The sequence below is a fragment of the Pseudopipra pipra genome, chromosome 1 (assembly GCF_036250125.1).
Source record: "Pseudopipra pipra isolate bDixPip1 chromosome 1, bDixPip1.hap1, whole genome shotgun sequence".
In the NCBI taxonomy this organism is placed as follows: domain Eukaryota; kingdom Metazoa; phylum Chordata; class Aves; order Passeriformes; family Pipridae; genus Pseudopipra; species Pseudopipra pipra.
The window spans coordinates 127,614,825-127,641,213 of NC_087549.1; the positions used below are offsets into that span (position 1 = coordinate 127,614,825).

General features: G+C 40.4%; 1 protein-coding gene across 1 annotated transcript in view; it reads right to left on the reverse strand.

Annotated features, from left to right (window-relative positions):
• SCIN (scinderin) overlaps window positions 1-25,920 on the reverse strand; it is a 49,370-nt gene extending 23,450 nt beyond the window's left edge. The window contains exons 1-4 of the mRNA XM_064676307.1: window positions 25,667-25,920; window positions 20,824-20,978; window positions 19,126-19,287; window positions 8,713-8,862 (exon numbers count right to left, since the gene is read on the reverse strand). Of these exons, the coding sequence (XP_064532377.1) occupies window positions 8,713-8,862; window positions 19,126-19,287; window positions 20,824-20,978; window positions 25,667-25,865 (666 nt within the window). The 5' untranslated portion in view covers window positions 25,866-25,920. The remainder of the gene's footprint in view (window positions 1-8,712; window positions 8,863-19,125; window positions 19,288-20,823; window positions 20,979-25,666) is intronic.
• Between the last annotated feature and the right edge of the window lie 469 nt (window positions 25,921-26,389).

Genomic DNA, 26,389 nt, shown 5'->3' on the forward strand with positions numbered 1-26,389 from the left:
AAGGTGTTTCAGCACTTGGTCAATGAGATAGAAGGGTGGGAAAAGCTACCCGAGGCATTGGAAAATTTTCCCAGTGCACCACTGGCTGTATCCACAAGCTCAGCATTTCTAATCCCATACAGCAAATGGACCAGGTATGCCAGAGGATCTTCTCTGGAATGACACCCAAACTCCTCCATCCAAGACAGAGCACAAATTTGGACCTTAATGTTTAAAAAAGCAAATCAGAGGGTATTTTGACAGATTTTTCTCTAATGTCTCCTGCAGATGCTTGAAATCAATGAAATATTTATTAAGAGAGAGAAAAAACATAGAGAACAAGGATGTTTCTTTCACCTGGCTTTTCTAGGAGATACATCCTGCTTGGCTCTTTGAAAATAATTTCCTCCTGCTAGTTTAGGTGCCTTCCACTAACTGATTTCTGTCTTTAAGTTCCTACACCTGCTCAAATTTTGTGTAAAGGAGCCAAAATGTGCAACAAAGTGGCTATGATTTACAGGTCTCAAGGGTTAGAATTTGCAGCACTGATTACTGCAGTATTTTAATCCATCTTAATTTACCTACCTCTTAGTTTTTACAGGTAAAACCAAATAGTATCAAAGTAATAGGGAGTTATGTAAGCAGAAGACCTGGCCCTGACAACCTACCTTGCAGTAAATACAATAATTATATTTACAGATTCCTTCAGCATTACACACTCAGTGTTGGTGAAAATACTGAACTGATCCCACAACACACGGAAAGCTTTCTTTTATACAGCTGTTCTTCACTCTTGCCCAGATGTGAGAGGACTTTTACTCCAGTCTTATATAGCCTAGACAGGGAACACCAGTCTGTGCATATGCAGACTCCTGTGAAAAAAAAACCCCAAACTACGAAGTTTTCCTCCTGAGCCCTTCCCTGCACTACAGAACTTTCACTTAAGAAAATTCAAAGGCAACCTTGTGCACAGATCCCAGTTGGTCTGCACAGAGGCTGGGATGAGAGAGACCTGCAGAAAAAAGGGAAAAAAACCCCATATCCCTTCAAGGTGCATTTGTCTTGGGGAGATGCAGGATTCCAGGAAGATCATAGCTCTGAGATTTTTATACAGCAAGGAAAATCTATCCTTTCAGGTCTTCTCCATGAAATTCCCCTGTTGCGAGGAAGTACATTTAAATAAGTTCAAACAACTCCACGTGGAGATAACTGCTAACAACTCTTGTCTTTTTCCTGGTCTTAATTATGCTCATTTAATAACTGAAAATTATAGTACTTTTTCATCAATAGATTTCTTGATAGTCTAGCACAGAAAGGAAAAAAGACATTACAAACTCCATTAATATTCTAACATGTAATTATAGGATTATAATTGACTAATGTGGTAACCTTGCAAGTGCTACAGCTGCTGAAGAAGGAAACATAATAAAGATGAGTGGTTTTCTAACTCACAAGAATGCAAATGACATGTTATAATTTGATCACAAGCACTTCCAGAAAATCATTAGGATCTTAGAAATTCACTAAAATACCTAGTATAGAAGCAACTTTCCTAGCATAACAAATTAGATTTTCGATCGTAGTAGAGCTGTTCATAAAGGATTTAGCTCATGCCATGCAGTATGATGCACCTGAACATTTTATTTTCTGAAGTTAAATTTCTAATGCAGGCACTGAAATTTGTATTTAGAGACTTAAATAGAAGCCTGGCTTTCAGATGTATTTGCCACCTGCAGCTACTATTTAGTTCCCTGTCATTTAAGTACCTGGCTTCAAGCAGTCAAGAGTGAAAACTTCAGCTTGAAGAACATTATGGGTAACTCCCAACATTCCTGAAGAGTCCTCCTTACCAGCCTCTGCTACTCTTGGGCAAAACTCCTGATTTTCTACCTGGGTGTGGGGAAAACACTGGGCCAAATGCTCAGCTGGGGTAAGGCAGCAAAGCTGTACTGAAATCCAGGCCATGCATGTTTTGTCTGAGTACAGGCTGTGTAACTGCTTCCTTTAAATGCAAATTTGCATCAAGAAAAAGGACTGTCCTTAACGAAGGAGATATGCTCAGTAAATAGAAAGGATGGCTGGTTTTGACAGCTTGAAACTGGTATCCTGTAGGGCAAGGGGTTTGTACTTTGTATGCACATTCATAGCCCATCATAAATTTTAATCAAACAGTGTAATGATTAATAAACTGCCACTACGCAGACTGGACAGGTGTTGCTGTGAAAGACACACAAGCACGTGTAGGATTTTCCCCCCTGGACTACTATTGAGTTTGTATCCTACAAACTCTTACTGCTCAAAATGACCCAAATTCTTGCTGGCACCTGCATATATCCAAAACCATTTCAGTGAAGAAGCATATTAGTCTTCCTGAGGAGTAAATTTGACCCATAGTTTCAAAGCAGCCTGAGAAGGCTATTCATTTGAGCAGCCAGTGCAACTACTGATAGAAACTAAAGCTACCAGTTCTGTTATCTTCTGTGCATTAGCTTGCATAAGTCTTCGCATTCTCATGAAAATGTAGTTAACTTCTGAGTGCCTGCATTACTGAGTCTTTGCACTGGGAACAGGTACAAAGTCCATTGTCCTCATCCCTCTCTCAATGCATTCACTTTCTTTTTTTACATACTGTTCAATACTGCCTCTGCCCTGGGACTGAAATTCATTTCTACTATTCATTTCACAAAATTCCCTGAAATCATGTCCATTTTTTTCCATATGTCTTAATTTAGATAATAAAATACTTTGGTTTACTTACTTCCAAAGCCATATATAGGACTTCATTAATGTATTTTTCATATTGGGTATATTCTTGGTTGTAAACAGGCCAGGCTGGACCCTAATAGTTACATGCAATTCAAAGCTTAAAAACATGTCACATTTGAGTAAAACTGTGTACAAGCTACATGATTAAGCAATTGTTTAACTCTAACAAACACCTGGAGTTTGTATTCCCCAAAAGATTAGAACAGACCATTATTCTAAGAAGTTACCCCTCCTCCTCCTGCATCACCCTCACTCCCACTGTTCCTCTGCTCCTCTGTATATAAAACAAACAAGCCTTCCCTTAGCATGATGAGCTCATAATACAACCAAAATTAAGTAAACAAGAAGCAATGCTAATGTTATGAGAGCAGCAAGAGCAGTTTTTGCTTTTGCAGAGTTGCGATGACAGATCTTGCTCTTGCTGGCTTTGGGAAAGTAGCATGTACCAAACCAACACCTCCATTGGTGGGGCACTCGCTGGTCTTTGAGCCTTATGTAATGATCTGTGTGACCAGAGACTGCAGGAACCTGCCCAGCTCCTTCAGAGAAGCATGCCCTTGCACTCTCACACCCACGTATGCTAGTTGCAAGTCAAAGCAAGACTTACTTTTTCCAAGCTACCTCACTGTGCTCCATGCTGCCCTTGGAAATTATCTTTGGTTTGTAACATATGATTTTTAAGGGCTTGAATTTAATAAGAAAGGAGGAAGTTATCTTGCTCTTCTGTCCTTATGGGCAGATATCTATCCAGGTAATTTAAGGTTTACCGGAACTTGACATTTTCAACATGTTTGCATTATTGAGGTCTCTAGAGAAACAGCCTCTGTAACTTGCATTTGCAATGGGATCTCTTTATTGCCTGTGCTCTTGGGATTTTATCCACAGGACTGAGCTAGCACTGTGTGGTGCTACCAGTCCCTTTTCAGTCACAAAGGAAGAAAATTGTGATTGGCTGTAATATGATCAAATCATTCATGCATGGTATTTATTCACACCATAGGCAAAAACAATCATCACTGAACACAATGGCATTCAGGAATTCTCATGATTAAGCATTGCTTAGGGGCTTTACAGAAAAAGGAGGAGGAGAAAGGCTGTGTTATCAGAAAGGACAAAGAGGTTCCCCCTGTTGCTCAATATTTGCAATAACTGAATATTTACACAAGTATTTTATGAGACGTCATGACCCACCTGTTGTAAGGCCACTAGAAAGCTAAAAAAAAAACAGGCACGCGACAACTGCAAATGTTAAGTAAACAAAAGTCATGGCATTTTCTGTTTAAAGGCAGAGGAGTAATTTCAAAGATGCCTACTGACATGACGCTTCATTTTCTTGTGGTTTTACACCTCAGCCATCGCATTTCTCAGGTTTCATTGTTTCAAACATGAACATCAAAAATTACAAAAATAAAATAAAAGCCAAAAGCCTCAGCAGTGAAACCTGCAGCAATCACATGGTACAAAGAGCTGCAGTTTTAAGGGAGTAACTTGCAGGGGAATGATAAAGCAGTTCTATGAATCAGACAGGTTTGACTGCAGAGAGAACAGAACTATCTTTAAAAGTGTTAGCTGAACCTGTCATAATTAAGTAGAAGGCACAGATGCAGGTTCAACACTTAGTTTTGGTAAAACTCAGTCTATCCTACTTTTTCATTGGCTTTTATACCATACAGACAGACTGTCACAGCTGCCTGAGATATTTAAAATGTAAGACAAAGAGATGAGTCTATGGAGACAGAACAGTACTATCAATCTAAAAATCTTTTAGGGTGTCTAATATTTCCAATTGCACAAATATAGGAAAACAAATATACTAACACTTTCTCTTCCCCTCTACTCCTCTCTAGAGGTACGATAACAGATCAAGGGGTTGGTGCAGTATGCATGGAGGATTGGATGCTTTACATCTTTCCCTTGGGTGACTCAGAACTCAATTTCTGCTTCCTGTATTACTGCAAGCACCTTCAGCTTGCTGTCCAACTACAGAACTTCACAGATAAAAGACATTTCTGACTCCTTGTTTCTCCATTTTGCCACTACTCTGAAAACAGAAGGACAGGTCACACATTCATTGGTCAAACAGTGGGCAATAACTTCTCTGGAGAAAGGAAGCAGGGTGCAATGAGTCATTGACTCATCCTGCTTACCACTTCCCACAATGCTAAATAACGAGATCATGGGAAACTATTTTTAGCTTCTCCAGTTTTGTCCTCCCTTCAGAATTAGAGCAGAGATTCCAACTACAGTTGGAAAATTGTCTGTCCTAAGCCTGGCTACCTGCTACTTTGGCTGCTCTCTCAGGTCTCAGTGATCTCTTGGGTGTCCAAATACAGTGCTGTGAGATCTCTGCTTACCGCTGCAAGCAGTCAGATGGATGAGCATCAGTGTCAGCACAGTGGGCCCAAGGGTGTCATACAGGGCTAGCAACTGACCCTAATGGTTTTGGTCATAGGATGTCTTTGAAACCACATATTTAGTCTTCCTCAATTTAAAAGGAGAAAAAAAAAACCTGTAGCTAGGTCTAACCCTAACATAGTCAATTGAGAGCTCCCAAACTGACTCAAGCATTGCTAAGACCAGTTTTTGGATTGGTCCCATGCAGGTGAAAAATTTCCTGTAACACAATTAGAACTTTCAGGCCTAAGATTCAGCAGAATGGGGAACTATTCAGCTGTTTACATATGAAAATCAGAGCTGAGTTGGCATCTGGTGAATTTTATTATGGTCTGCTGTGACTGTGGAGACCAGTCAGAGCAACAGCAGCAATTTGTCCAAGGTGGTCTGCTTATTATTTGAATTTCCAAGGCAGCAACCCTATACAGCACTGCTTATTTAAACCTGCAAGTCAGTACCTCACCTAAAGTGCAAATGCAGAGGTGAAACTAGGTAGATTTAAATACCTTCAGTGTGCTTGCACAGAAAGCTTTTGCCTCATCTTCACAGTCAGAGTTCTAGTGATTCCTGAAGCATCTTATGAGAACTTCTGTGCACCCACTGCAGGTCTAAGCTTTCCAGACATGCTGCATTTCCTGAGTGTGAGCACAGGATGGTTGCTGTGTGTTCCCAAGTGGCCCCTGGTCACTACAGCAGATTAAAAAAGAGCTTGCTGCTGTCAAGACTACTTATGTACCCAGCTTCCAGTCACTTTCCTTTCCCAGGGTGAGTGAGCTACATCTTGCTGGCTTGCCACAGCAATACACCCAGTTGTACAGCGTGCTCCAGACAGTTCTCTCCCATGGGCAAATTGTTCAAGCAGTGCCAGCCTGTTCTCAGTTCTTGCTAAAAATGGTTGTTGGGAGCAGGCAACTTGTCAGACTAGTTTACCTCCCCTGCAGTGCCACAGCTCCCAACAGGAAAGGAGACTGGCCAGGAAACACCACCTCATCACAGCCATGGCTGCCTCTGCTAATCCTGTAGCAAGACAGATGTGTGGCAGGGTTAGTTCAATCAGCCTGTCTTGCCTACGTGGTGGGGTGTAGGCACAGAAGTCCTGCTTTTCTTGTTGGGAATCACAACTCTCTGCTTATGGAGTAGGAGTAAGACCACTATCAGCTCTTTACATTGGTACTCACGGTGGGTATGTCATGGTGGGTATGCCCTTGCCTGAGCACGTTAACACACTCCTACTCGCACTGCATGAGCAAGTTCAGCCACTGATATGGAAGCAGATTTCTAGCTAACAGGAAGGGGAACAATTCCTGACATTTTTCAGAGGAGATAATTTTAAGAAATCTCATTCTGATTTCAGTGGCATACTGGATGACAAAATGAATATTTAAAGTACATAATTATTTTCCCTGGAAAATAAATCAACCTTTTTCAAGAACGATGGAGATGCCAAAAGTCCATCCTTTCTGATGTGGAGGGAAGAAACAAACCCAATGTTAACTTCAGAGCAGTTAGCCCAGTTAACTTAACAGCAGTTAAGAGACAATTTTGTAGGAGCAAGGAGAAATCCAAACAAAGAGCACCAGGAACTGGATACAATTTAAGCAGGAATAGCGATTAATAGGTTTTATATGTTTGTGAGGTTAACTACTCTTGTGGCTTATTAGCAGCACATTTCAGAGCCTGTACTGGGACAGCCACAGCTGAGCTGCAGAGCTCTTCATGCAAGCAGCAGTTAAAAATCAAGGCTACCTAGCATGATGCAGACTAGAAGATAAACCTTTACTGCAGACACACTCAGTCAAATTGGGCTCATTACAGCAGTGGCAATAAAAGCAATGAATTTAGTTGCATTGGACTACCCATTTTTGTTCCCTCCATATTCACAATCCAAAAGGAAAAGCAGAAACTTCTTCATATACTGCTGTGCAAGTGAAGAAAAGATTTATTCCCTGATACGATAACAATGCACTACAGGATCAAAACGCAACCTTGGTGTTTTTCCTGCTCTTAATTGTGTGTCAAGGTTGCTACAAAACAACAGTTACACACAGATGAAAGTCTGGAAAACAGATGCAGGAGTGAGGCCAGCATGTCCCTGCCGCTCAGAGCCTCTGAGGGGGGTGGCAGCTGGGCTCCCAATAGCCATCCCTGCAGCTGGCCTGTGTCCTTGCTGTGGTGGCATAGAAGTCTGACTTATGTGCATTGCACCTTAGCCAGATAAGAGGTGCAAAGTGTAGCTGCCCTGATCGATGCTCCCAGCTCACACATAAGCTTATCAGAAGCCCCGTGCAAAGCCTCCAGTGGTAAACCCAGGATGAGCTTGGCAGTAGGAGCTGGGGCCAAGGCACCATGCCAGCAGGCTCCCACAGTGCCACCCTGGCACAGCTGCAGCGGGCTGCAACCCAATGCTGTGATTCCAATCAGGAGCAGAAGGTTGGGCTCTAATTGTCAACCTGTGCTCTTTTCATAAAAGTTATAGATGTAAAACGTGCCACATCAGAGCCAATGTGAAAAGTCTGTATAAGGAAGTAAAAAGCCAGATGCAGGATTGTTTACTGGGGATTTTTTTCCCCCCTTCAAAAATCTCCAGTGCACCTCCCCATCTGAGCACAGCCACGACTGTACTCAGATCCACAGGGAAAAAAGTTTTTGCAAGGATATGGGCAGACCATTCAAAGGGGTCACCACAGCCAGCATGTCCACAGGCTGGTGGCTCAGCACCTGGCATGTTTTGCTGCCTAGGCAATAACTAGTTATATTGCATGTGACCACACCGAATGTAAGCACCACTAAAAGTAATGTTACACCTGCATGCACTGCTAGCATTACTTCCTGAAATACGAGGTAATATTCTAACTCTATATACTCCATTTTATTGAAGGACTCCTTTATGACCCTGCTTTCCTCTTCCTGCTTTTTAGAGAACAAATGGGAAAAGCTTAATTTAGGACACAAATGCCAAATGACAATGCTTTTATTAGTACGTAGCCTGCAACAACTCAGTGTTTTTTAATTTTTCAAGATTTGATAAAATTCATAAATTGGAGATTTTTTTTTTCAGTCTACTTTGATCAGCTCAGTTATGAAATCTAAAATCTATTTTTAAAGTAAATGGTTAAACTTTCTAAACATACGAGGAAGGGCCTTACTAGGATTTTAGAGGCTAGGTGCATAGGAAGGTGGAATAGAAGTGGGTATGCAAAGCAGTGTGCTTGGCCCCGTGCATAAACATGCAATTTGCTACATTTTTTTTTACTTTCTAGACACAGCTGGCGCTGTCCCAGCTTGATGGTCATTCCTCACACAGAGCAGATAGTGTCAGTCACCCCACAGCTAACTCAAAAAAACAAACATTAAGTTCTTGAAAAAGTTCTCGAAAAAGTACTCTCAGATGATTAATTATCTCAGACTGTAATGTCCAATTAACACTGCTTGGATAAGGAAGGTAAAGGTATAAACTGGCCTACTATAGCCTATGTCTGTTTTCCTGTACTCAGCCCAATCCAATCTAGTTCCTGAGGTGTAAAAACTTTTTATTCATAGCTATGTCAGCAACTGGTTTGCATATTACAATACCTCTATGAGCCGGTCTGGTTCACTCCCTTCTTCCACAGTAATTAATTTAGACCTTCCATTTCGTTCATTGTCCCGAATACCAACAGCAACCTGAGTAGCCTTCAGCCTCTCGTATTTATTGCATGATGAGCCACACCACTGATAGATTTCCTAAAATAATGAACAGAAGACATACATTAGCAATAGGATTCAACACAGCAAAATTATGAAACTTATTTAATCTTACTGGATCTAAACCACCAGAACATTAGTGAAGCTACATCTTTCAGAAATACTTTCTAGCAGAGATTTGCATTAAATCACATAGATATTTGTTTGAGACTATGACATAGTCTCAAACTGCACCAGGTGAGATTTAAGTTTGACATTCCTTCACAGAAAGGGTGATTAAACATTGGAATCCGCTGCCCAGGGAGGTGGAGTCATCACCATCCCTGGACATGTTTAAGAAAAGGCTGGACATGCCACTTTGTGCTGTGGTCTAGCTGATGTGGTGGTGTTTGGTCAAAGGCTGGACTTGATCTCAGAGGTCTTTTCAAACCTAATTGATTCTGTGATATGCAAGTAAGCTGCTGACTCAGGGACCATCCACCCCAGCATCTTTGCCAGCTTTACAAGGAGCATTCAGACACTACAGCAACAGCTCTGCATGCTCTGGTGACAGTAGCCCCACCAGATATCATCCTGTGGGCCTTTGAGGCCTTCTCTCATCTGACTGAATAGGTAAGATTTGCACATGACAAGGAAAGTGCAATTCAGCCAAAAAGGAGCATAAGCCCAAGGCACCTCTCAGGAAGGAGAGCCACCAGAATCAGCCTAAGACAGATCACCTGATTCAGTCACACCACAGACCAAGGACCCCCAGTTTTGGCAATTCCCATTATTCATTGTGAACTCAAAATCATTTCAAAATAAAGAATTTGGACTTCAGTCTTGATGAAAATTATTACCAAGAGGCAGAACATAAGCCACAGAGCCACTGGAGGCTGAGCTGGAAGGAGCTAGTCAAATGAAATTACTGATCTTGGCTGGTTGCTTCTCATGGAAGAAAGCAATTTGATTCTTCACATGACTCTATCAAATAGCCCAAATAGTAGAAATTACACATTAATTTTCAGCTTTAAATAAAAGTTGAACTGGTTTGTGAAATGCAAATAAGGATTTAATCAGAGCCCTCACTAAGTTACTGGGGGTTAGTTTTACAATGCATATATAACTGTATAAAACATTTGAGATGAAAACGCATTTCATTCAAAAAAGCTTTTTAAGCTATTTCTGCTGACCACTGTTGTTCTTTAATAGTATATGAAATGGTGGTTTGAGACAAGCAAGAGCTGAAGTACAGCTTCTCAGTACTAACAGATGCAAGTTGTTAGGAGACAGCTCATGTTGATGCAATCTGTATGCAAAACAGTGCTAGTAACTTCTGATATTTATTCTTGATTAGCTTGGACACAAAAAAAATCCCCACAAACTCCATGATATCACTGTTCCCTTCCAAGCTCCCTTCCCTTCAGAAGCATCTTCAAAGATGAAGTTTTAAGCTTCATCAGAATTACACCACAGGTTCCCAGAACTGTATCCCTTTCAACTTGAAGATGGTTATGCAATGAAAGCTGTGAGGTTTTCAGCTTGCCCTTACCAACTTGACTGTAGGCTTAAGTTCTGGTTTAAATACTGTCAGTTTACTAAGTATCTAGAATCTGGAGACATATTTGGCTTCAGGTTTGAACCTTATCTTAAATCTGACTTTCCACATTTCCCCAGAAAAAAGATACTGTTTGTACTCGGGGAACAGAATTTTCTAGAGAATTTAATGTATAGGAAGTAAAAAGTTTCAATTTGAGCAGATTTTTTTTGGTATAGTTGTTATTGCCATGCACTGCTTCAGCCATCTTCTTCCAAATTTGGAGAAATTTTTCATAGAGACTCCTCAGTTTCATTCTCATCCTGGCCTACTCTTACTAATTGAGCTTATTTGCAATTATGTGAGAAGACAGGAGTCACTAGGGATAGTGCAGCAATAAACAGGAATTCTTTATTTCCCACAATCTATAGAAGCAATAAGGAAGAGAAAGAAGTCATAATAGAGATCTAGCTGAGGAGGTGAGGCAGCTATTCCCTTATCTCGCTGTGGATGCTGCACTTTGTGGAGATTACTCATTCAGCAAGGTTAAAAGTTCAACTTCAGTTGTGCCTATCAGCCTTCTGTAGGTCTTTTGGCAAACAGCCATGCAACCTCAAACAAGCAGTCACATCTACAAAATGAATCATATTTGATGTACTGACCACAAAAGATATTGTGAAATTACAAAGACCTTTACTTCTTGGACAGTAAGTTCACATTTTCTTTTCTTAGTATATACCTGGTGCACTGCACCCAAGCTACCCCACATTCATAGTTTATTCTCCCAGTTTGCCTTCAGTCATCAAGTGACTAAACTGAGCTCTCCTACAGTCCACTGGCTCTAGGCTTCAAATCAGCCTGAGGAAGGAGAAAAAAAAAAATCTGCACTAATGGACTTCAGATTTTTAGATTTGCAGATTTCATTATTTTCCTTATGGAGTCCACATTTACACATAATAACGTAGCCAAAATACTTCTGTCATAAACTAAAATAAATGGTTTTTATTAGCTGTAACTTTGGGAAATCTTATGTTGTAAGACTTTCTTCTGGTCTACAAAAATCCCTCAAAACAGCTTGGATCAACACGCAGTGTCTGAAAACATCCTTGATCTGGATTTTACAAGCTTCATCTTTCCTGGTTATTTAAAAAAATCCTGATTTTAAAAGCTAGAGAAACAAGAATCTGATTCTCTTCAGCACTAGAGAATAAAGACAGTATTCTTTATTAAAAGCCTGAAAGCTAAACTTCATGTGCTGTAAAATCTAATAAAAGGAAACAAACAGCCACAAAGTCATGAAAATGTCCCCAAGTATATAATAGTTTACTGTATTTTCAATGAACGCTAAACAAATAGCTTAAGCATTCAGGAGCTTAGATTTCATTCATTTTGTCTTCTGAAGTAAAATCATCTCATTTGTAATGCATCTAATTTCGAGGCCTCATGGTAGAGAAGCTCAGCTTGATATTTACAAGTTTGTCTTCCTGATATAACTTATCCATTTCAACTTCTAGACAGATTGGGTTTCTCAACAATTTCAAGCCAGAAAAAGATTTTTAAAAGTTACAGCCACTTCTTGACACGGTTAATATTTAGATCTGGATTTACCCGAAATAAAGTCAGCTAGTTATTTAACTATGTCCAACAGACTACTGAGCTTTTGGGTTGTATTTCAGTATTCCTGTCTTTATTTTTAGACTTATAAAGGGCTCATTTATGGCCAAAATATTAGCTCTAGCTCACTCAGTGTTTTCACAATTTCTTAGCTGTATGACACCCTCACTATTTTTAGGCTTATTTTTCTAACTTTATTTTGAATTGGTGGGCTGCCAAAAAATGTTTCCATTAAAATGAAAACAGACTTCAAGTGTTCACTCATCTCAAAATAAAAGGAGCTTCATTCATCGGTAATTCCTGTGCCAATCTCAGTTTGTTTTCAGAAGTTTGTACTTGCAGTATTTGTTTTTTTTAAAAATCTCTTTAACAGAGTTTGAGAGAGATGCTATGGAAGAAAGCTTTTCTGCCACCTTTTATTAATGGTTATTGATATAATTGTGCTTGTCAGATCACAGTAGGACAATTAACAGCTGAGGGTGAGAAAATGTTATCATGAATAATCACAGTGACCACCCCAGAGCTCCTGAGGGGGTTGGGAAGCTCTGTGCCATGACTACTGTGGTTTTAGCAAGGTCTCTCCTCATCTGCATGTTTTGGGGACACAGTTTGGTCTTCTAGTCAGAACATCAGGATTCACTGCTCCTACTCACAGAATCACAGAATATGCTGAGTTGGAAGGGACCCTCCAGGACCATTGAGTCCAGCTCTTAGCTAGCCCTGCACAGGACCATCCCCAAGAGTCACACCATGTAGCTTCCGGCCCACAAAATGACCTTGAGGAAGTCATGCGATATTTCCACAGCTCATTAAAAATGACCCAACTATACAGAAGCGTGCAGCAGCATGATTATGCATGGCTCATGTAACTCTGAGAAAGAGCACCTTGGCACTTTGCCCTATATGGAGGGGATTGTGAAAGTACACCTCCTGCTTCCTGGTCCAGCCCCAGATGGCACATAGAGCAAGAGAAGGAAAAAAACCAAATAATAAAAAACCCCACTCATTTCACAAGTGACATAAAAACCAATTTTCCCCTTCTAAACACATAGGCACCTCTGTATTCAACTGGCAGTCTGCTCAATTTGGAGGCAAATGAAAATAAACTCTGCATCATGACATCTTTTTTGTGGACATTAGCCAGGACAATGACAGCAAAACCCAAGAAGCTTAAATCCATGAAGAACTCATTTTTGCTCTAGTTAAACATGCCCCAGACATGCAAGTGTTTTAGACCTATATCTTTGTTGAAATACCTACTAATTTCCAGGCTCCTACTGTAATTGCTGATTTGCATTCTCTTAAATTAAGAGACATTACAAAGCTAAACAAATTTAATAGGTTTCAAAACTCTAACTTGAAGCAAGCTTGTGGCAAAACTTCAATTTTTGTAGAAAATAACAAAATGTTTAAGAGATTTAGTCTCAATCTTAAAATATTAAAATAAAAATTCAATCTTTCATTAGGGAAAGCACATAAGCTGGTGTGCCTCCATTCACTGTTTGCAGGCCCTGATACACCCTAACCTGTCCACCTTTGTCTGCATCTACACCAGCATATGCTCCCAGAATGTAACTGCACCTCAACTGAAAAAAAAAATAAAAATTACCACTCTTAGTTCAGAGACAGCTAAATCTATAGTGTGGATCCTGTCACATCAACATAACAATTTATGCTGACTTAATGTATGTCAGTCAGGACGCTGTCTTCTCTTCCTCTAAATCACAGCATGAGGAGCATCAGAGGCTCAGCTACAAAGCAGAAGGACTTAGCACAAAAGAAAGGTCTTCAGCTAAATCTGCTCACTCCTGTGAAACACCTTACTACATTAGCTTTACCCATAACAAAAAGGCTAAAAGCAAGAAAAGAAGGTTTGTAAAGTTATAACTGCCTTAATTCCTCTCTTCTCTTTGGCTCATCTGCTTCTGTTCAGAAGCAGATCAGAGTCCAGACAAATAACCACATAATACAGAAAGCCACTGTAGTGGTTTCACAGCAGGTAGAAGAAAGGCTGATGAGGTTTGTAAAGAAAGGTGGGTCAGAGAGAAGTTGTGATGTTGGAATGCCCAAAGGACCCAGTACTTCTAATGCTCACCTCCTAAGGGAAGTAGGAAAAAAAAAAACCACCAGCAAAGCTAGAGTCAGATGGAACATGCATAAATACTGGCAAAGCTTTTATACATATCATTCTACTATCAAAATGATTGGCATGCACTCAACTGAGACTCCATTCTCTTCACAGTCATTGATGAACAGCTGTTCAGATAAGGCATGAGTTAATTTTAGCTAAAACTCTTCTTTGTTAAAGTCTAGTCCCTTAATTAAAGTCGACAGGTTTAAAGGAAAAAAATGCCAATACAAAACACAAATAAACTTGGAAAAAAGTTTACATATCAACTACAGGCAACAGAAATGCTTTCAATGCCCTCAATTCCAGATATTTGATTGCATATTACCTTGGTATTCATATTTCAAACAACAAATGTTTAGAAATAAAACAGAGCCCTAAAGCAAGAGTGGGGAGCTTTTCTTTTCCTGATTTACTTTTTTGTACTTAAAGTCCACACAGTGGGGAAAATAACTGAACTGTAAAACTGAATAAAACTTACTAGGATACAGCACTTTTTGTCAGTTCATTGACATTCAGTTTTTTTCTAGGAACTGATGATACATATTAAGAAGAATATTTGAATTCAACCAAGTTAACATAGCCTTCCAAAAACATTAGTCTTCTTAAATTATTCAATTTCTTCCCTGTCTTGATTGTTGAATTGTTGATACAGGCAGGGAGAAGAAAAAAACCCTCATTTCACATATCCATCAAATCTGCCTCTGACATATGTTGAAACTGTAATATAGTGAACCATTGAAAGCTGTGGAGTTTTGATAATCCAAAACAAACTCTGGATTCATTCAGCCAGAATGCTGCTGAAGCCACCATGAGCCTGGTCCTACTATAATTACAATAGTGACTTTGTAACTAGTCCTGGAGTCTCCCATTTGACTCAAATGGAACAAATTTTCAGACTAAAAATAAGTCAGCTATAGCAGAGTGATGCAGTTAGTACATTCATTTTTCCTCTCACAACTCTTTTTCTAGTATGTACTAAGAACAGCTGTTGCAATACCACAGTGCATTAAGGGGTGAATGCCAGAAGGACATCAATTCTAGATAACAGCAGCTCAATCAGCAAAACATCTGGATTTCTACAACATCAGGAAGAAAACTAACTTAACCAAACCCCTGTGCATGCATGTATGTCCTGTCCGCCTGAAGCTTAAAGGATGGTCTCTGGTCCAACCATTTTTTTGTGTACAAGTAGGGGTGAGGAGAAGCTTTCCAGTCCATAGAGTATGAAGGAAAAATACATACTCTGAATACTCTAACTGAAGTATAGGGGTGGAAAAAGGGCTTTATATTTCTTTTTCCATTTGATGACTTTGACACTATAGCAATTTCCAGAATGCTGGATTTAACACTACTAGAGTTGTAAAAGTAATTGGTTCACAGAATTACAGAAAAATTAGGTGCTTGCTTATCAAGATATACATTGTATAGATATGACCACAGTTTAATGTTGTTAATAAGTCCATAAAGTTAATAAGTCTATAAAGTTAATAAAAAATGAAATCAGTTCAGTTCTTCAAGCTCTGCTACTTGTTTAGCAGCTTCCTGCTACAGTATGAGCAATAGTTTAAGCTGGGGGAAACTGGGGAAGAGGTTAGTTGTAGGAGAAAAATGTGAATGGAAAAACATGGAAAAATTACCTGAGTCAGTTGTTAGTGCCAGGGAAAGCAACTAGAAACTTAAAGTGATGAACTGCAAAATGCAAGAATCTACTCTTCCAGTCCTGTTTACACCTAAAGTGACTTTACTAAAGCAGTTAATGTCTGATTGTGAATTGTTTTCTCTAATGGAAGAGAAGTAGAGCCACTGAAAGAGACAGTGCAGCCAAGAAGGCAAGGAGATTAGAGGCAAGCAAAACAACTATGCTTAAGGTTAACATGCTGAATCATACCCTACAGTCATAATCATAAAGCAAGTATCTGTTCTCTTGGTCTTTTACTGTTAAAAAGCAGAAGTTACTTTTCTTTCTGTAAACATAATTTAATCTATACCAAGTTAACAGCTTTTACAAAAAGCAGCTGTCATAAAAAGCCAATCTTTTTGCTTGATGTATTTTTTCTAGTATCTGTGCAAGGCAGCAATTTTGTCTTCTTTTGACATACCTATTATGTCAGGAGTTCAAAATAAGAAGATACTGACAGATATGTCACAACAGCTCTATTCAGTCTCATACTTTTGAGTTCTAGCATCATCATTTTCCCTTGGAGCCCTTAAAAAGTACATGCTTTCAAATCAGCAACCTCTTGGCTGTATATAAATCAGTTTATAAGCACCACTGTAGTAACAGGAAGAATGGACAATTGAATATAGTTTACCTTCAGTTTTCACTTAGTTTGAGCTACAGTTATCACCTCACCATCTGCATTCTTCCTTTGGCAGAAGGGTAATGTCTCATCCGCAGAACTTTTATTGCACTGACAAATCTTTTCAACTGCAATCAGACCCAAGCTCAAAACTGACTGGTAGTTATCACACATCCTTCCTCACACCCTTATTTTAACAACTGTTTCTTAATTTCTTCGAGGAGGCTGCATACATAGCTAGAAATGCACACAAATACTTTTTACTTAAAGCATTATCCACATGAGGGAAACCTTAGTGACCAGTAACAATTTTATTCCTGATCATTATTACCTTCTGTAATTTTCCCTCATCTGTTCAAACCATGGGTTTAAAATACTGCAGTAATTGAGCTCAATGGGAAAACTGAAGTGATTTTTTGTTATATTAGATAAGTGGCTTGATAAAATCTAACAGGAAATGGACCGCACAAGCAATTTTGCAGTGCCATGGAGGCCATCCTTCTGGTTAGTTAAGAGACTGGGGAAAGTAAATCTTGGAAATTCATCTTATTTGAGATACAATAATTCAATATTAAAAGCACTGATCATAAGCTCATTATTTTATGCAATTACTGCCCACTATCCTCAGATAATGAGTCAGTAGTGCCCTGCAATAAATCCCAAGACTCAAGAGCAATCCTATTTAAGATGACTTATTTCGATTATTAAGTAAAGGAATCTACTTTAGCCAAAATCCTCTTCTTTTTTAAATGACCCTTACATTCAATTAAGAGGTCCTGTAAAGACTCATCTATTTACAATGGACCCATAGTCATGGAAAATTTCAATCTGAAATACAGTTATTCTAGCTTGAAATATAGTTCATATAAAACTTGCTCAAGATTTCCCCTGTGACAATATATTTTCTACCACACCCATTTATCTACAGGCACTTCATCCTGAACTATGTCACATGTTGCCTTTTCATCTCCCACATGCATGGTCTGGTTTATATAACAACCTATGGTGAAGTAACTACTAATGTCTGGATGCTGAAACACTCTTTACCTTAACTTGTCAATACATCCAAGAAAAAACATCCCTCTTACACAACTGACATGACAAGACCAAGAACTGTTATTAGTCATGTGATTTGACTGACATTTCCCATAGAGTGGTTAAAAAAAAAAAATCACATCTAATCTTTCTTCCTATGAATGCACAGGGTTGCATTGCTGCTTGACTTCTGTCTTGTCAAACAGGAAGTTAGAAACCAGAGTGATGTTATACTAAAAAAAGAAAAAAGCTCACAACGTACACTCAGCATTAGATAAAGACTCTAAAGCCATATTACATTTAAATCATTTAGTCACAGCACTCTCAAATCTCACCAAAAGCGATGAACCCCAAGCTATACAGGTAACACTGCAATATACCCACAGTGCACTTCATCAGTATCATAGCCATGTCTGCAGTGTGACCTGAGTAACTACTCTAGGTAAACTAAGGGCCAGGGCAAGTTGAATTCATGAAGTACACCCAGTTTCACAGGGTGTCCATGGGAGGTTAACTCCAGAAAACTCATACAGCTTGAATGCAAAAGCAGCATTTTCTAGAAATGTTTAATTCCAACTCTGCCATCTCCCATGTGTTAACTGAAAGGGAATAGATGATTTGAGTCTCTTTTGCAAAGTGACATTGAGAGATAACTTTGGATACTGATCACCTGGCTGTTTCAGATGATTAGATCACATTGATATAGGAGGAATAGGATACTGTTCAAAAACACTGACTGGTGTTCCTTCTGAAGGCTGTGAATCATAATAAATCGAAGTCATATTGGTATCAAGTAATTATATCGATTATCTTCAACTGTCACACCAGGGGATGCTTTTCAGAGGAAAAAGCCAAATGTGCAACATTTGAGCTCATCTCATTTTTCAAAAGGTCAGGGGAGCTCTGAAATCTCGAAGTAGCTCACCACTTCCTTGAAGAACACTACAATTAAAAATAACTGCAGATGCTATTTTCTTTCATATGCTTTCCATTTTACACACTTGACATATCAGCTGTGGGAATAATTTCAAATTGGTAACTAGTGTGGACTACATCCTAGATGCTACTTTTAGTATCAGAAAGTCTTAACATGTATTCTGAGGTGACAGTACTACAGTTCAAGTCATCTAAAGCAAGCAAAATTATCTTCCCATCTCTGTTCATATTCTTCTGTGCTGTCTCTACTTGCTCTCAGCAGAAAGTCTTGAAGCAAGTGATTGCTCCTCAAGTGAACCCTTGAAATATTCAAGTAGTTTCATAACCACTTTTGCAGCTATTTCTTTAGGGTGAATTGTCATGATCAAAGTTCTATACCTATGAAGAAATGCTCTTAAGTGAAGGTTGAATTTGTGTTTTGCTCTGAACACTAGCACTGATCCCAGTGAGCCAGTGATAGCGTCAAAGTCAGGCTGGACTTACTGTGAACAGCTTAAGCTATTCAAACATCAGGACTGAAAAATCCAAATGCCTTTAATGGAAAAGAGATCTATTTCTTGAAAGATAATCTGTGCACGCATTAGGAAACACTCAGGGCAGTGTGTAAGTTTGTAACCTTCCAAGTTACAAACTGATTTTGTAAAGCAGATTCTTTCTGTTGGTTTGCATGAGTGACTAAAATGCACAACTGATTTTTGGGGATGATTCAGACCTTATCAGGGATGCTGTATGTCTTATTTTCAGTGTATTTTGCTCTAGGAAACACTTACAGTTCCAAGGTCAATAATGAAACAATCTCCTTTGTTGAAGCTGGTCCAAGCCAGGGGGACTTCTGTGGCTCTTACAACTCTTCTGCCCTTGATATGCAGCAGCCTCTGGGCACTCAGATCATTAGTAACAACATGATTAAATCCAGAAGCAACACCACCTGCCTGAATAAAACAAAACAAAGCAGCCAGCTTTATTTCAGCTTGATTTCTGCAAACTTACCTTTTTTTGCTACAGACAAGGAGCTACCAGAGGAAAAAAGTTTATGCAGCAAGAAGGAAGCCAAAATAATCTACTGTTGATAATCTAGTACTGACCAGAGAACCGACAGAAACTGCTGCTGATGCTGAACTCTCAGGTGTGAACCTTTAGCAAACCCATTGCTTCAAAGGGTTTTCAGATAAACAAGGAAAGGGAAAACAGAGAATTTACAGCACTATCTTGCATCCTGCAGAGGATGAGGTAACACTGAACCGCATTGTTAGGACAAAAGTCAGTAGGTTGTCAAATAAGGACTGGGGAAAAGCAGAGAAATATGCAGCTCCTTTTTAAGTTTTCCAAGCTTGACTCTCAGAGGTCCAGGTGGTTTCAGTCGCCGGTTATGTGTAGAGGGATGGGTAATTCCACAGCAGCTCTGTAATTTTATGAAAGGAATATTTGCAACTTAGGAGACAACCTAGCAAGGAGTACCAAACTGGGAAAGTGAGACCAAACTGTTGATTTATAATCTATAGTCATAAATATAAACATAATCCTGTAAACTGGCTTGGCTGTCTGTCTCTGTGAGACAGTATTCTCCACTCCTCCAGGAGACCCAGACTTTGGCTAGGAACAGAAACTAGCTCTTGAAAGTACAAATAAAAATAAAATGTAAAAGACTGGGCACATGACTCACTCTTTTATGCAAGCAGAGTTAAAAGCTTCAAATTGGTTTTGTAGTCTGTGAGAAGTTACAAGCCTCCATAATGGGGAAAAAAAGGCTGACTGAGCCACATTTCCCAGAGCTCCTACTATGGGGAGATTCTCAGGAGATACATTACTTTATTCTTAAAAACCCCCACAGATGCTGCAAAATTAAAAAAAAAAAAATTCTTTTCAAATATTCAGCTTCTGGAAGTGACACAAGAATGCTGACACTACCTTTTCAAAATATAAAATTTTTGTGAGAAGTATTTGGGAGTGTTTTTAATTTACCTTAGAAAAAAAATTGCAGTAGGACTGCAAAAGCACCATTTTTAGGCTCAAGTGAGGTTTTGGTTTTTTTTACACTCTATTCATGTTTCTAACCACTTGAGCACACTGGGTTCTGCATTTGAACAAAATGATTCAGTCTACAACATAGAAGTGATTTCCACACGATTTAATACCTCCCAGACACAAAGAATCCCTACTCTGAGCTCCCTTAGACACACTACCATGAAATCTCAGGACAGCTTTATTTTGGAGAAAAAAAAATAATTGGGAAAGGTTTTCACATATTATAAGAGGCACTGGCAAAGTAGCTGCTTCTTTCTGTACAAGCACTGGGACTCCCACAAGTCTAAGTTGGGTAGTTCAGATCTAAGCCCAGTAAGTATTAAGCAACAATTTTTAAACTCTCCATTTACAAAGAAAAACCTTTTTTTTTTTTTAATGTGGGGGACAATGTTACATACAATGTTACATACAATTTTAGAATTCATTTTGACAAGAGTCTTTACCTTGTATTTGATTCCTCCCTTGAAGTAACCCACAAACTCAGTAGACTCATACCCTTGAATTTCTCTACTCTGCACAGGCTTTCCTCCTAAATAGTCATCCATTTGAACAGCAAAGATAGCTGCAGCTGTGCTTTCATCCTGGGTGCATTCTTTCCCTGAAATAAGAGGAAATATTATGTCTGTAAAGGATTAATACAACTTTGAATTCTGTTGAAGAAATCATTTCCGTGACAATCAGGCACTGCCTTCAGCAGGTTGTACAGCCAATGTTTATGTGGCAACAAAGCACTACATCATAACCTTGTTCACCACCAAATACATAATCTTCCAGATCATTTCTTGACTACATTTCTAGTAGAACTGCATTTATATGGGGGGGGGGGGGGGGGGGGGGCAGGGAGGGGAAAGGTGAAAAATAGCAAAGTTTGTCTTCTCTTAGCCTCTTTAAACAAAAGAATATTTCAATTGAGTTTAGCACAGCAACTGTCAGCCATAATGATTTTGGGACTTTGAGCTGAAGTGCAGAGACAAAGGAAGGTCATGTCAAAGGACTGTCTGGATGGTAAACTGGATATTTATGCTAAGAACAACTCTCTAAGCTATAAAGCTAAAATAATTCAAAAGCAGTCCTCTTCACACAATAATGCAAGCAAGACAGTTTGCTTAGTACAGCTGGGAGAAAGAAAAGCATCTATGGGGCTCTGATATTTGCTTCATGAGGTCACACTTTGTTTTGTACCTTTCAGATATTAGCCTCTTCCCAGGACTGTGGCAAAATGGCCTCTACCTAGTGTGCTGATGGCTTAATCATGCCACAAATCAGGCTGTATATTAAACCAGAGCTTTTAACATATGCCTATACATTTTTGATGAACATTTTCAGCAGTTTTGGTTGTGTCAAGGAAAGCACAAACAGAATGAAGTTTAAAAAAAACAGGCTTCTCAAAAACTTTAGGAAAATAAGAAAAGTGAGGTCTTCCATTTAGATTTATTTTTCTGTCTAAATAAGAGGGAAAAACTGGTATACAAGCAGCAGTTCTCAAGAGCAGCTTCTCACTTACATTAACCATTTCTCTGCTTCTAGGTGACTCAATAGAAAAGCAGCATAGAGCCCAGACAGCCTGGACAGAGATACCTCTCACAGGCTGCAGAAGAATGGGAAGTGTGTAGTGAGGTGTTGGTGTTACAGGAGGCTTGTCAGTAAGGTACTGGTAAAGAATAAAGCATGGGAGAGGAGGGACAGGAATGCCTAAGGGCAGGCCCCTCTGCTGGGGAGAACGATTGCCCTATTCATGTTCCAGCAGTGCAAATGCCACAAGACAAGTCTCCCATCTCCCACCAACAGCCATGGTTCTCCCAGGAGCAATGCCACCACCACCACCACAGCTTTTGTGGAGACACAGGTGATATAGAAGCCTCCAGAAAGCACCAAGGATGAAATAGGGAAGGGGTCCGAAGAATAATGGAGGTATAGGGAAGCAAAGAGCATTAGGTCTACCCAAAAAAGGTAAAAAAATAAATTACTGAAAGCAGGATGTAACAAAACTTCTGGAAAAAAATGCCCATCACTCAATAATAGAATATATTGCTATTTGGCAATATGCTTTCTCAGATCTGGGTACCACCTTAAAGCTGGTGCCAAAGTTTTGGGGGTTTGGGGGATGTTTTGTTTGTTTTTTAATAGGTTATTCATATCCATTAGGACTAGATCCTTCTGATTTATTGCTTGCAAACACATAACAGGGTTCAGGGTTGACAAAAATGGTTTTTGAACAGTTTTAGAGATAAGAGTTACTACCAGGCTTGGTCTCACTGCTGCTATGCAATAAAATACTCAGAGAAACTCCATTTAAAAAAAAAAAAATCAAGTGGGCATCAGTCCAAGCATGGGTTATTCAAGTTTGTATGAAAACCAGATTTACCTCGCAGTCTGATGCACAAGCAGCCATAAATAAGGCAGAGTACACAGGGAAAAAGAACAAATTTTTACCAGATTAAATCCCAGGTCATACGGACAGATCCTATGACTACATCTCTGGGGAGCAGGGTTAAAAAAATAGTTAAAAAAGACTAGGCATGATTTTATTAAAGATATTAAGTGGGGTATAGCCAGTCTTACTTCCACAAGTAGCCTCATACTGGCACAGTATATGCTGTTTCCACCAGTGATAGTTTCATGTCCAGACAGCTCCCTTAGATTTAGTAGTTTAGCTACTAAGGCATCTCTCAAGTGCCAGTACAAACAACTGAGCCAGGATATCTGAGCCAAGTTAAAAATGGATACAGCTACCATGACACAGATCTGCACTGATTGCTCAGCCATGCCAACATTGCTGCAGCACCTGAGTTGTTCAGCAATGATCCAACCTCAACATCATTTCACTGTATGTGTGATATTTGGTAAAACAGTGACTTTCCCATAGGAAACTTCAGCATGACAGAACAACTATTGGGTCACTTTAACCCTAGGGTGCCAACCACAGCTCAAGACTGTCAGCACATCAGTCACAGACCATCTTCCCATGGTCTAGACCTCCTTCTAACCCCCAAGCAAGGTATTAAGAAGACATTTGTCACTATATAATAGGAAAATTGGATGCTCTGCTTTTATTCTGAATTTGGGGGGGGGATGTTTGCTGAAGTCAGAATCCATTCACACTCAAAGCCACCATATGTGACCCCCACAATAAAACACATCACAGATGACAGGCAGGAGCAGAACTGTGTCACCAAATGGCAAGGCCCTTGTAAGCATCTAAGCCCAAAGTCTGCAGGGTTTCCACCTATCTAACTTCATGAGAGTTCACAAGGGGAGACTTTATCACTCTCTACAACTACCTGAAAGGTGGCTGTAATCAGGTGAGGGTCAGTCTCTTCTCCCAGGCAACCAGCAGTATGACAAGAGGGCACAGTCTTAAGCTGCACCAGGGGAGGTTTAGGTTGGACATTAGGAAGAAGTTCTTTACAGAGAGTTATTGGGCATTGGAATGGGCTTCCCAGTGAAGTGGTAGTCACCGTCCCTGGAGGTGTTTAAGGAAACATTGGATGTGGTACTTAGTTGACATAGTGGTGTTCAGCCATAGGTTGGACTCAACCTCAGAGGTCTTTTCTAACCTAGCTGATGGTGTGATTCTTTCTTTACATCCCAAAGTCTGATAGTGACTGCTGTATCTGTCCAGAGACAGCTTATGGGAAGTCTTCATAAAAACCCTACTGCAGTCTTCCTGCCCACAGGTTATGCAGTCTTTGGTCATAAGGGAAAAGTCTGGTGTACATACCAGCAGTGCAAATTAGTTAAAAATACCAAAGTGATTCTGTGGTTCTCGCCCTGCATGTGACTGGCTCTCCCCATACATCTTGTTTGAAGTTCTGATCTCTTGTTCATATTATGAGTGCAGCAGTGTTTGAGATTCTCCACCCTACTACTGAAGTATCTTGCAAACAGTAAGGGATTTCCCATCATTGAGCCACCCTATTGCCACCCTGCCAGCTGAACAACAACAATAGATACCCTGATCACCTGAAGCCATTTACAGTACCTGCATATCACAACATCAGCATGAAATGTGCATCAGCAGGTACAACTAAAGCTCTTTCGCCAACAGCAAAGAGGTTTTAATTACTGCAAATGTCAGTCACTGTTTTTCTTCACTTCCAAAGAATTGCAAAGAGTCCTTACATCATTCCCTAGGAAGTGTCTACTAGACCTTAACTATAACATAAGTAGTTCTAGATTCATTAATGAAGGTCTGAACAGCAAACCCTGCTATTAACTAGCAGCACTGCTGACAGAACTGCCAGAAATTCATTTACATTGCCATCTACGACTATACTCTCACCAGAGACAGACACAATCCTGCTTGCCATCTGAAAAACTCCTAACCCATGCAAAACTAAACACACTTCAAGAATTTATACAGAAGCAATCCCAGCTTTATATGCTATTCTTTTTTCAGTGCATGCAAAAGTACAATGAGAACCACTGCAACTCAAACACATTAATGTTAATACACATTAACCTATCTTTGCGTACATTCATTGAGATGATTGCCTATAAACACAAACTTGATGGTGAAACAAGAACAAAGTAATAGGTTTCAGACAGCTACACAGCAATCACCATGACTGGATGACTTGGTGGCCAGACAGGGAAGTCATAAGATACCTCCCGGAAATGAGGAAGTCACAGAAAATGCATCCTTATGTCAGACTTCTATTTTGATGTAAAGTATGCTAGTCAAGGTGGAAAGCAAAAGACATCAGCCCAGTTCCAGTGTTCCCAGTAGGCTGTCAGACTGATACTAAAGAGGTTTCACAAAAAAACTGGTGACTTTGCATCTGATCCCTGTATCATCAGAAAGCAGAATCAGTCTAGCTGAAAAAGGCAACACCCAGACACAAACCAGGTCAACAACACCACAGGGAGATGGCCAAGAGGGAATTTTCATCCAAGCAGAAAAAAACACAAGAAAACTTTTGATGTGAGTGAAAGCAAGATTTCACAAGTAAATCTCTGTTGAGTGCACCCAAAACTCGATTTTAACCCTTCAGCACTTCCAAACTAACATCACAGAGCAAGTAAGTGTTCACTTTTCTGCCACACCCCGTTGTCCCACCACACAGACTGTGACCATCAGAAGGGGTGAAGCTCGACATCACCCCGATGCTTAGTGGCAGCCCTACTCCTATCTCCACCCAGAAGCTTCGCATCCACTGCCCTTCTCAGAAGGGCAGGGAAAATCCAGCTCCCAATCCCCCGGAACCCAGCAAGAACCTACGGCAGCAGGAGTGGGCACGACGAACCTCACCCCCGGCCCCGAGCCCGGCCCCCGCCCGCTCCTACCGAGCCAGTAGTGCAGGCGGTAGGCGACGCCGGACCCGCGGCGCTCGGTGTGCAGCACCAGGTACGCGTCCCCCACGAAGAAGTTGCCGTGGAGCCCGGGGGGCACCGCCACCAGCTCCAGCTTCTCGACGCGCCACACCTGCAGCCCGCTCTGTCGCCCGGCCTCGGCGAAGGCCGGCGGGGGCCGCTCGGGAGCCATAGCGGGACACGGAGAACCAGCGCAGCAGGACAGCCAGCACCGCCTTTAGGGCGAGGGGTGCGGCCACTTATATAGTGCCCAGTCGGGGCGGGGCGGGGCCGGGCCGGCCCCGGGACGGGTGCGGAGCGTGGTGTGGGTGGTGGGATGCGTCTGTCCCACCCCTTTCCATCCGCTCCCGGGGACGGCTTTTGTTTAATTATTAATTTTTTTACACCTCTGCAAAACTCACACTGCGTCCTTTTTCCCCTCTGTGCCTATTGTCGTAGCAGGGGCGTTATAAAAAAAAAAAAATCAGCCTCGCTCACTGCAAGCAGAGAATGTTTCCTTATTCTAAAGTAATAAGAGAAAAAAACCATAAAAGTCAAGAAAGTGAAGTACAAGCGGGCTAACCCAGTACCTACGGGTGTTACAGTGCTGTGCAGTGTGTTTCTATAATTATCACATCTGCCTTGTTGCTGTAAGCTGCTCGTACCGGAATACAAAGAGTTTCCGTAGCTTGCGCTTGTGGTTGGGCTCTTTTTCAC